The 12,343-nt window shown below is 41.4% G+C and overlaps 1 protein-coding gene across 4 annotated transcripts in view; it reads left to right on the forward strand.

Annotated features, from left to right (window-relative positions):
• Window positions 1–12,343, forward strand: part of gripap1 (GRIP1 associated protein 1) — a 64,317-nt gene that overhangs the window by 724 nt on the left and 51,250 nt on the right. For all 4 annotated transcript variants that reach the window (XM_060880871.1, XM_060880872.1, XM_060880874.1 and 1 more), the window contains exons 2-8: window positions 1,892–1,958; window positions 3,593–3,654; window positions 5,683–5,709; window positions 7,896–8,003; window positions 8,557–8,713; window positions 9,090–9,253; window positions 12,269–12,311. In XM_060880871.1, the coding sequence (XP_060736854.1) occupies window positions 1,892–1,958; window positions 3,593–3,654; window positions 5,683–5,709; window positions 7,896–8,003; window positions 8,557–8,713; window positions 9,090–9,253; window positions 12,269–12,311 (628 nt within the window). The remainder of the gene's footprint in view (window positions 1–1,891; window positions 1,959–3,592; window positions 3,655–5,682; window positions 5,710–7,895; window positions 8,004–8,556; window positions 8,714–9,089; window positions 9,254–12,268; window positions 12,312–12,343) is intronic.

Here is a 12,343-nt window from a genome sequence, read left to right on the forward strand (position 1 = left end):
ATCACTGACACCTTTCCATTACGTTAATAGAAGTGACTCGTTAAACCAAGCTGATTTTCAAACACCTGCTTATAGTTGTTTCGATCGACCAAATATTCATTCAGCTATGCAATAGTTATGTATCGTTTGCAGACGAGTCGACTCTTGAGCTTGTATGAGTTATACGCTATTCGATTCTTTGAGGCGGCACTTTCAGGTGAACCGAGTCGTATAAGAGTCGACTCTTATAAATGAACTAGGTGAACCTCATATACAAGTCGTGTTTTTTTTCTCCTTCTATTTCTTTGTCTGGTGTATTTGGGTCTCTGTTGCATGTATGAGTCGACAGCGAGGTCTGACTCACTGAAAAGAGCAGGAACTCACATGACCTAAGAGATTGATTACTGGGACATTTTCTGTCTCAATACCAGTTCTGTTCTGTGTCAGAAAAGCATGACTCACTATTCACTACTGTATTTGCTGTGGGTTTCACACTGTACATAATTAAGGATGGTAAACAGGGATGTGGTAGTTCGGTTGTTAATGAGTTGGACCGCTAATCTGAGTTCAAAACCTAGGCCCACCTCCAATGCTGGGCTCTTGAGCAAGGCCCTTAAAGGTGGGGTGCACGATGTTTGAGAAATGCTTCAGAAAACCGAGTCGGGCCGACAAACAAAACAAACGTGTAGCCAATGAGCAGAAAGGGGCGTGTCTTGTCAATATGCGGCGGAGAGAGTGTTCAGTGTGCATGTGTGACATTAGCAGAAGGCGATTTAAACATTGACATGGCGGATACCTGCCGTTACCTCTGCCTTCGGGTTCTAGGTGTTGGACGTCGCTTTCCGCGTGAAACGGAGCTAAACCTTTCACGGAACAACACGCAGTACTACAAAAAAACATTTGTATTAGCATAGTATTACTCATATTAGCCGTAATAGTTGCCTGGGTTGCGTATGTATGTTTGGGGTGGAGCTATTAAAATGGGGTTACACCCATATAGGTTAGGGGCATGTTTGTTTTGGTGATTTCAAATGTCAACATTGGCTTTCAAACATCGTGCACCACACCTTTAACCCTCAATTGCCCAGTTGTCTAAAAATTGTGCTAAAATAAGTCGCTCAGGAAAATTGTGCTAAAATAAGTCGCTCAGGATAAGAGCTTCTGTCAAATGCCGTAAATGTACAACTTCAACAATTACACATCATATCAATCACCTGAGTGTGGAATACGCTGAGCCACAGCTAAATAAATAATCAGATTATTATAGAATTAACCGGGTTTGTGTATCACCTTCTACATTTAATTTTTATTCAGTCCACCCTTGAGAACACATTTCTACAGCGCAACCTTTTGGATCTCAGGATCTCAGAGTCCAATCACTAAAAGTTCACTTGGAACAAAAAAATAAAATGCACCTAAGGGGGAGAAAGACCAGTGATTAGCTAAATACGCAGGGCAGTTATTCCAGTTCCACTTCCTTAGAATATGATGTGCAGTAAAACGTTCAACTATTTTTACCTAGAGGCCAAAAAAGTGGAATTTTGTGTCCATTTCAGTGAAATTCTTTCACATGCCTCAGTGCGCACGAACGGTTAATGACTTGTATGAAAGTAGACATTGTTTTAAGAATTGGTAGTTTCTCTTTCTTTAAACTCATTTCTGCTCTCTGAGATACCTTAAGTTTTCATCTAAAATCTGTAGGTGTTTATCTTCAACCCCTAAACAGAGAGAAAAACAACACGTCACACACCGGAAGTCGACAGACTCCTGACTCATTATATATCAGGCCATAAAATAATTTATTTGTTGCCGCAGATTGAAAATGTCCATTAAGTGCACTGTTATAAAAGAGTTAAGCTCTATTAAGAAGTGTGTACATTTCTTTCTGTCCCTTTTGTTTTGGCGATAATAGGCTCAGCTTCTGGAGCTGCGAACACAAAACTACCAGCTCTCGGATGACCTACGAAAGAACACTGCAGGTAAGCAACAGCTGTGCACACAGACACCAGCAGGTGAGATGAGTTATCTGTTATAACATGGTGTGTATATGGACACGTGTACGATTCTGTAGTGCTGAGAAATCAGGCTGTATATGTCTACTGTATATCTTCTCACTCACTCTCACTCACTCACTCATCTTCTACCGCTTATCCGAACTACCTCGGGTCACGGGGAACCTGTGCTCAGGCATCTCAGGCATCATCGGGCATCAAGGCAGGATACACCCTGGACGGAGTGCCAACCCATCGCAGGGCACACACACACTCTCATTCACTCACACACTACGGACAATTTTCCAGAGATGCCAATCAACCTACCATGCATGTCTTTGGACCGGGGGAGGAAACCGGAGTACCCGGAGGAAACCCCCGAGGCACGGGGAGAACATGCAAACTCCACACACACAAGGCGGAGGCGGGAATCGAACCCCAACCCTGGAGGTGTGAGGCGAACGTGCTAACCACTAAGCCACCGTGCCTCCCTGAAGTGAAACAGTAAAACAAAAAAAGATAATAATTCCTGACCTTTTCTTCTGTGGTAAATAAACAAAAGAAACATGGAGCACGTACATACAAGGGTTAAATATTATCCTTACCTTTACTACTGATGTTGGCTACACACAGGGCGTTACATGGGGGAGTAGGGGAAAGAGACAGGCTTACACTAGGCTACTGGGGGGAGGAGGTTTGAGAGGCAAGACTTTCTTAATAAATTTATGGGAGATGGCGGAACGTCGCGAAACGTCGTACGTCGAGTCTGACGTAACCCGAGGACTCTCTGTATACCGGATGTCCCAAAAGTCACTTAACACTTTAGCAAAATATCACCTTAATAAATCTCGTCCTAATTTGGGTGACACTGGAGCTTGTGAATATAAATTATAAACACTGGAGAGCGTTATTATGATTAACGTCCTTTCTACAGTCAGATACAGTCCGACAATTGTGTATTGATTTAGGAGGTTGTTGTCCTCAAAGGCCACATGTAATTGGCATCTTCTCTTTTGATGCCCGTATCCTCCTGAAGCAGAATCCAGCTCGAGCTGGCAGATTTCAATGTTGTTGGTTTTTTTTTTTTGGTGCCAAAAAGTGTTAATTTCTTCTGTGTAACTCCATTTATAAAAACTTATTAAAACAAGTGCATTAATGTAAACCTATAATTTGCCAAAACTGCTGTCAAAGCTGCTGTTATAGGAAATGAACCAATACCTTCTGACCAATCAGAATCCAGAATTCTGGAGAATGAAACGAATTTGGATTTGTTTGCAACATAAGTGTCGTCTGGTTTCTAAACACAGTGTCGTTTCAATTTAAGTTAATTATATTTGTTGCTAAAAGTAAAATAATCGCATTTTGATTATTTGCAGAGTTTTTGGTATTAGGCTGTATTTTGGTAAATGAACAAGGCTCTTCTTGAATTAACTGCACTGCTTATTTTCACCACTCATGTGGCCATAAAACCGCAGTCTGGTGCTCTAGAGCTGTATCTACACCCCGTCCACGTTTTCAGCTCGGCTCAGCCTATCGTTCTACTTTTCAGATCATTTAATCAAAGCTGTAATCAGTACACATGAATTCTATCTTATTTACCTTCCTAAATTACTCTGCCTTAGAGCTCAACAATGTCCGCCAGAAGACCTTGACCTTGGAGAAAGATTACCTCAAAGCACAAAAGGTAAACACGCATCTGTTTTCAAATCAGGTTTCATTTCATCTCATCATCTTCATCTCAAGTCACAAGGTTGCAGGATTTACATGCGTAGTTTATTAAAGTAGGAATGCTAGCTGTAGTAACTTTGACAACATTTGACCCACAATTCACACAGAACGCAACCTCGATGAAGAAAATGACTAAAAAACACAGACGATCTGTTTTCTGTTGCAGGATCCAGTAGGGTTGCAAAGGGGCGGAAAGTTTCCGGTAAATTTCCGGAAACTTTCCACAGGAACTTAATCTGGGAAATTTTGGAAATGTTCAAAATTGGAAACTTTACGGGAATTTATGGAAAATTACGGGAATTTATGGGAATGTACAGGAATTTATGGGAATTAATTGGAAATTTATATAAACTATATTATATACAAACATAAACATTTTGTTTGGTCATAAGAAGACAGGCATGCAAGGTAATACAAATTTTAAAAATGACGTCTTGACTGATTTAATTGTAAGTAGAACTTTAATTGATTATTTCATTGAGTACCACAAAAGCATAATAAACAGTATTATGCATGTAATAAACATTATTTTATAGAGGATGTGGGGGAGGGTCATCAAATTATCTGTGTATGTGTAACACTCCTAATTTACTGCTTAATAAGAGTTAGTAAAGTAGTTATTACGTTTAGGTATTGGGTACAATTAAAAATGTAGAATAAGGTAATGCAGAATAAGGCATTAATATGTGCTTAATAAGTACTAATAAATAGCCAATATTCTATTAATATTCATGCTAATAAGCAACTAGTTAAATGACCCTAAAATAAAGTGTTACTGTGCATGTTATGGAAGAATGCACGTACATGCAGGGGGTTTGGCCTCAATGGCCCTCCAGTAAGCAGTGTGCTGTGTGCAAGTGACCGAGGGGTACAAATTCAACTTAAATTGCATTAAATTTTGTTGTTTTAAACAAAATTATGCTGCAAGATTTTTTTAACTACATTTAAAAAATACTTGTCATAGGCAACTCTGCATTTTTTAAAAAAAATTCCCAGTTTATTTCCATATATTCCTGTTAATTCCCATATATTCCCGTTAATTCCCATATATTCCCGTTAATTCCCATGGAAAGTTTCCAGCTTTGAAAATTCCAGGAATTTTGCAACCCTAGGATCCAGACACTATGCGTTGTCACTTGCCTGAAAGATCTCTCTTTTAACGTCCTCCACTCAAATTCATTCAAATTCCTAACAAAAGGAAAAATCGAGTCAAAAACATCTTCCACACGTGTGTAACGCATGATGGGGATCGATCCCAGATCTCCGCCGTTTGCTCGATCGACTGCAGTAGCAAATAAAACCCACTTGCAGGATTCAGTGCATGCACTAAACATAAAAAAAAAAAAAAAACATATCTATGGCATAAAACCTGGATATTACAACGTTCGACCTTTTAGCTGACGCGCAACAACGATTCACGATACCCGAGACAAGACAGGCGCATATAAAGCAGTAAAGCAAGGTAAAGAAGAAACAGGTGAGATGGTGGGAAAACAGGATAGTGTGGTTTAAACGTTAGCAAGGTGGGCGACGAGAAAAACACCTGTCAGCCCCACGTCTGCTGGTCTGGGAAGGAAAATATATTTTGCTGGACTAATGACACAAGTCCTATTTTAAAAAAATAATTATCGATTTAATGATTTTTCCCTTGACGCATTTCAGTGGCTCTCTTATAGATCGATAATAGATGCTTTAATCCGATTAGTCTGAGCGTTACAAGCCGAGTCGTACCTGCGAATGCAAGGATGTCCGTCCATCCACGGTCTGTATGTTGATGTCAGATCTTTCTTTTTTTTTTTTTTTTTTTTTTGGACCAAATGGATGGGAGGAAGCTGTTTGCTAACGGAATTAGCATCACCACAATCTCCATTATAACCAGAATTTAGCCTGATGGTTTCTTTCATCACAGTCAAGATGGATATGATTTGAATTTAGAATATTTTTTTATTTAATCTGATTTGTCATGTTTTCTCTCCATTCACAGGCACTTAATAAGAGCAAGAAAGCTCAGGTAAGTTTTTTTTTTTTTTTAATCATACCGCAATGTCGGGTTGTTACAGCGTCACAGTGTGTGGGAGAGGAGAGTTATTAAATACCATTTAAAATGTGTTTTAAAATTTGTTTTTTTTTAGTATTAATTCTTAGCTGTTAATACTAAGAATGCTAGAGACTTGTAATAGTGACATGACATACAGCTAAGTATGTTGACAAAGATGGAGAATTTGTTCTCTGCATTTAACCCATCCAAAGTGCACACACACACAGCAGTGAACACACACACACACATCGTGAACACACACCCGGAGCAGTGGGCAGCCATTTATGCTACCCGGGGAGCAGTTGGGGGGGGTTCGGTGCCTTGCTCAAGGTCACCTCGGTCGTGGTATTACCGGTCCGAGACTCGAACCCACAACCTTATGGTTAGGAGTCAAACTCTCTAACCGTTAGGCCATGACTTTCCCTATATAGGGAATTTATATAATATAGGCAAATATTTGTGTAAATGTCTTTTAAAGCTTCTGTAGGCAGCAGTTTTAAAGACACTTTTCTGGAGTCCAGCATTAATAGGCACAACGAACAACAGACAGTCTCACGTTCTAGTCGTTGCGCTCAGACTGCGGTTACGTCCGCCGCCGTGTCTCGTATCTCTCCATCTGTGCTCTCTGCACAGTAGAAATCATTCGGTGTTGTGAATTAAATGTAAACTCTAAACCAGAGGTCACTAACAGGCGGACCGCGGTCCGGGTCCGGACCCAGAAGCTGTCCAATACGGACCCGGACCTACGGGCAAAACAAAAGGTTATGCTTTAAAACTTGGCGGGGCGCTTCTATTTTACTAGGTGCAGCTTTTGCAATCTTTACGGTAAAGGTTGTGGAAACGCAAAGACCAACTGCATGCGAGTTAAGTCATCCCACGGGATTCCACTCAGCCAATCATGTCTGTGCATTGCTGAAGTAAACACTGCGACTCAACAGTGCAAGACAGATGAGAGAGAATTAGAGTAAAATTACACGTGAAAGAAAGACATGTAGAAAACAAAGGGAGAGAAACAGACGAGTGAGACGGAGAAAGGGAGAGAAACAGACGAGTGAGACGGAGAAAGGGAGAGAAACAGACGAGTGAGACGGAGAAAGGGAGAGAAACAGACGAGTGAGACGGAGAAAGGGAGAGAAACAGACGAGTGAGACGGAGAAAGGGAGAGAAACAGACGAGTGAGACGGAGAAAGGGAAAGAAACAGACGAGTGAGACGGAGAAAGGGAGAGAAACAGACGAGTGAGACGGAGAAAGGGAGAGAAACAGACGAGTGAGACGGAGAAAGGGAGAGAAACAGACGAGTGAGACGGAGAAATGGAGAGAAACAGTCGACTGAGTCGGAGAAAGGGAGAATAAAGAACAAATGCTGCTCTCCAAAAAAAGAAAAGTGGACAGCGAAAATAGAGCATTTAATCCATTTATGTTCCCACTTCACACTAAACCAGTGTGTCTCATATGTTCAGAAACCGTGGCACTTATTAAAAGAGACAATGTGAAACGCCACTGAGACAAAACATAAAGGTTTTGAACAAACATATCCACTCAAATCTGAAGACAGTGTCCCTGAGACAGCTTTCCCAGGTCTGAGGAAAGTAGCCCTATACATCCTGACCATGTTTGGCTCTATATACAACTGCGAGGCAGCTTTCTCTACAATGAACATAATTACTAACTAACTAAATATAGTTCCAGGCTCACTAATGAGCACCTCCACATGTGTATGAGCGGCCCTGACTCCATTCAAGCCCAGGTTTAACATCCTACCAAACTAGAGCTCAGTTCTCTCACTGAGATATAAAAGGGAAAGTTAAGCACTTTATTTAAACATGCACAATTTTCACATTTTATTTATTTTCTCTTATTTTGAAATGTAGCCCTACTTTTATTTATTTAATGAGAGAACCTTATACATATTTACAATCATACATGTGTTCAGTTCTATGTTACGTGACAATAAATATTGTCAAAAAGTTTTTGAATTGTACGGAATTTATTTGATTTGACAGTCAGGTATTGATTGCTTGCAGGCTACATAAATATATATCACACTAACTAGTGAGACATTATGATCTTCCGGACCTTCGCTTCAAGAAATTTTCTCCTACTGGACCTCTTTCAATTTTAGTTGAATACCTCTGCTCTAAACCAATTGTCACTACAGGAAGTGGACGCGTTACTGAGCGAAAATGAGATGCTTCAGGGAAAACTGCACAGTCAAGAGGAAGATTTCAGGCTGCAGAACAGCACCCTCATGCAAGAGCTGTCCAAGGTGCTGACACACACACACACACACACACACACACACACACACACACACACACACACACACCTGTTATTGGTGTTATTGTTATTGTCAGATAATCCTCCCTCAGGGGAAGAATCTAGATTTTCTTTTGTGTTGATTCCGTTATCAGCCAAACGCTATGGTTTATTCCAGATAGGATTTCTTGCCCTGTTTAATTCCTCGTATCTAAACTTAAATAAAAAAGCAGTGATACGCTTACTCGTATGGAGCGTAAGGTCGTTTCAGTAAAATGCTTTTAAACAGTCGGTTTTGTTTAAGACTGGGGAAATGTTTTCAGCTCTGCTCGACAATATGGAATGTTACAGTGGAATGTAATCGTTTCATCAGTAAAACGTATCATGTTCTTTAATGACTCTAAATATAAGTATGTTTTTAGGAAGATAGTCTTGAATATTCCCTACTTCTGTGCTCTTACCCAAGTTCAGATTTAATTCCCTGATCCGTTAAGGACTAAGGATAACTTAATCTCTGCTCTGGATGTTTAGCCGTGTCTGATCGTCTAGTTTTCTCTGTGTAGTTATGTTCCCAGATCGAGCAGCTGGAGGCTGAGAATAAGAGTTTGCGTGAGGGGAGGAGCCTCCAAGCTCAGGTCCCTAGCCCTGTGTCTGGACCAACAGATGGAGAGCTTCTACGCCTACAGGCTGAAAACTCCGCCCTGCAGAAAAAACTGGCAGGTGAGAGCACCAATTAGTCGTCTCTAACTGTAGCATGACCGAATTGCGCTAATAATGCTGATTATTTTACAGACTTAACAGCTGTGATGTACTAAAGACAGTTCTTTCTGTTTCCTTTATACAGCTTTCTTTAATTTACGTTCATTAGGAATGTCGCATACTGTTCTCTATGGATTTTATATTGACGTTTAACAATTTTGCGTCGTTTTCGCTGACCGAGATAAACCCAGATCTCGCTATGACCTGTAATATATGTACGATATAAGAGTGCATACGTGGCAGTATAAATGGCAGCAATCTAGCCTCGTTTTCCTCTTCAGTCACTGCGTGATGATGTGAACATTCACTGCAGAGAATGCTGTCTGTGTTGATCCAGCTCTTCAGGACAGCGAGCAAAACCGCATGCGTGGAGTAGATGTAGGTGATGGGAAAGAGGCAGCGATCGAGAGACAGACTGACGCCAACGGCCTCGACCAGCTGCACACGGACGCTGCTCGTACCGGTGACGACGCGGCAGCTGTATCAGCCAGTGACAGACAGGTGGGAGGTTTAGATAAAGATTGATGGTCTTCCATGTTCGACATTGGAATTGAACCCACGTCCATGCGGTTCCACTAAACTACGACCGTGCATTGGTCGCTTAGATACAGCAACTACTAAGAGGTCTAACGATGCATCATGTCCAGATGCAAAAATGTGGCTATCCGTCGGGTAACTCTGCAATTCACACTGCAATCAGTCTAGTGTTAATTATGTTTGTAATGCAGTTGCACTATTCTAACACCAGAGGTCCCAACCGTCACGAGTTTTAATATCTGAACCCACTGGTCACACGATGGCTTTCTTTCGTGGAAAGCTGCCAACATTAAAGGGTCTGCACTCGAAGTGACATGTTAGAGGTTATAAGGTTACACAGTCTCGTTATAACTGGTTACATCAGTAGCTTGGGAATGAATCCAGCCTGTGTCTCTGTGATCCACGGTGCCTGGGACAGAGGTGGTGGACTTCAGGCATTTTAAACCCATTTTGAAGCTCTATTTCCAGTTAAAATGACGCCCGAGCTACAGAACTAAGTCTTTTTCTCTGCATCAGAGTATTTTAATGTTACGTTTATGTTAATTCATCAATAATTAATATTTTACATATTAACAATAATTATGTTAATAATCAATAATCCGAATCTTTCAAAAGTCACAATTTTCCATCAGATGTTTTGGAGAATTCGACCGATTCGAATCGAATCAAAAACGTGACCATCGTATTGTCACACGCATAGTAATTAGGACCGATCACCTTCAGTCAGTTAAAAGGACGCTATTTTCATGCACGTTTTCACTTAATGAAAGTTAATCTTCAATAATAAATACCAGACAGACAAAATCGGAGAGTCTGTTTGTGCGGTAGAGCAGATCACGACTTCATAAAGCCTGTTGCGTTCGTGTCCTCGACCAAACACGACGACAGAACGTCTTTCTTTAACACTCTAATGCGTTCCGTCTCTCGAGTCTTTGTTTTTCGTCGTTTAAACGTGAGGCAGTGGAGCACCGGAAGGAACCTAAAAGCTCACCGAACTCTTTCATTCGTATTCTAATCTAATCAATAATCTTGTAGTCCAGTACATACAGATTAGTAGATTAGCTCGGCTCAGGTCTAAACAGGGGTCGGATGATATGGCGGTTATATCGTATCGTATCGCCTCACAACATTTCTGCACCTTTATAAAGTTTTTCTAGGCTTCATATGCCCCTTTTCCACCAAAAAGAACCGGGTGCTGGTTCAGAGCTAGCACTGGTGCTGGTTCAAAGTTGGTTCCACTGGCGAACCTTCTAAGAACCGGTTTGCCTTTCCACCGGCTAGAGAGCCGTCACAGAGCCGAGTCTGATGTCACTGTATACGTGTCACGTATCCCAGCAACTTTAGCGCAGCAGCGGCAAACACAAACACATCAACAATGGCGGATGTTGCTTTACTTTAATGCTCATGGCTTTGTGAACCTACATTAACATCCAAACCTGGCGAATGCAACGTGTACGTTTAGCTCCATGTAATTTGTATAAACGGAGGTTGTAATCGAGAAAGTACATAACGTTATTTTATCATTAACACAGAAAATAGTTTGCTTTAGCATGTAGCTAACTACTATCATGTGTATTAAACATTAGTGTACTTAAGCTACATTATCAAATGCGCTAACAGTAGCCCCGCCCCCAGACCCGCCCACAGCCCCTGACACAAGCGGTTCTTAAGTCTAGACCAGCAACGTTTTGGTGCTACTTAAGAATCACTTTTCCTGGTTCAGAGGCTGTGCTTTGGCTGTCGAAAAAGAAAGAACTGGTTCTAAATTAGGCTCCGAACCAGCACTCAAACTGCCTCGGTGGAAAAGGGGCAATACATTATCCTAGCTTTCAGCATAAAAAAAATAAATTAGTTGAGTGATTCACTTTTTAAAAATAAAAATGATAAAAACAGTACAAAACTTTATTCAATCTGCTTATAGATTTTATTGTAGGTTTAAAGAAACCTTAAAAAAAAAAAAATGACAAGACATCCCAATATCTCAGTGTCTCCCAGCCACGTGTCCTGAGCTTCTTTTTTAAATATGCTAGTAATCAAATATTACTTTAGTTTAACTGTAGAAACGATCGAAAGGAGACAAGCGAGCTCCGTGTCATGTTTCTGTTAAATCTATAACCAAATCCACTGCAGTGTAGCGAAAACAAACAACGGAAGTAACCCAATAATTCTCGAACGTAATAACATGTGGTATGTGGGGGGGGACTTAATAATTACTCAATAAGGTTGTGAGTTCGATTCCCGTGTCCACCAAGCTGCCACTGCTGGGCCCCTGAGCAAGGCCCTTAACTCTCAGTTGCTCAGTTGTATAAAATGAGATAAAAAATGTAAGTCGCTCGGGATAAGGTTGTCTGCTAAATGCTGTAACATGCTAATTTCTCTCTCACTCACTCATTTTCTACCGCTTATCCGAACTACCTCGGGTCACGGGGAGCCTGTGCCCATCTCAGGCGTCATCGGGCATCAAGACAGGATACACCCTGGACGGAGTGCCAACCCATCACAGGGCATACACACACACTCTCATTCACTCACACACTACGGACAATTTTCCAGAGATACCAATCAACCTACCATGCATGTCTTTGGACCGGGGGAGGAAACCGGAGTACCCGGAGGAAACCCCCGAGGCACGGGGAGAACATGCAAACTCCACACACACAAGGTGGAGGCGGGAATCGAACCCCCGACCCTGGAGGTGTGAGGCGAACGTGCTAACCACTAAGCCACCCTGCCCCCTATGCTAATTTCTGTTCACTAGAAATTATATGGAAATGTTTAACTGAAATCGGTGGCCCATGCACGCTAAAGATCCAGAACACAATCGTTCCTGAGGCTGTCTGCTTTCTAGGAGGACTTAGCGAAGTGGGCGGGGCATAGAGTCTATTTATGATGGGAATATTGCTTTTTTTTTTTTGCCTGTGTTTGAAGCGCACGATCACGTTTCTGATCCACGTTTCTGTCTCTGCCTTTGATCTCCAGGGGACAGGCATCAGTTTGGAGCAACGAGTAAACGAGCTAAGCGGTACGCTGAGCCTTTCTCACTAATAGTGTTGT

The sequence above is a fragment of the Tachysurus vachellii genome, chromosome 11 (genome assembly GCF_030014155.1).
Source record: "Tachysurus vachellii isolate PV-2020 chromosome 11, HZAU_Pvac_v1, whole genome shotgun sequence".
Lineage (NCBI taxonomy): Eukaryota > Metazoa > Chordata > Actinopteri > Siluriformes > Bagridae > Tachysurus > Tachysurus vachellii.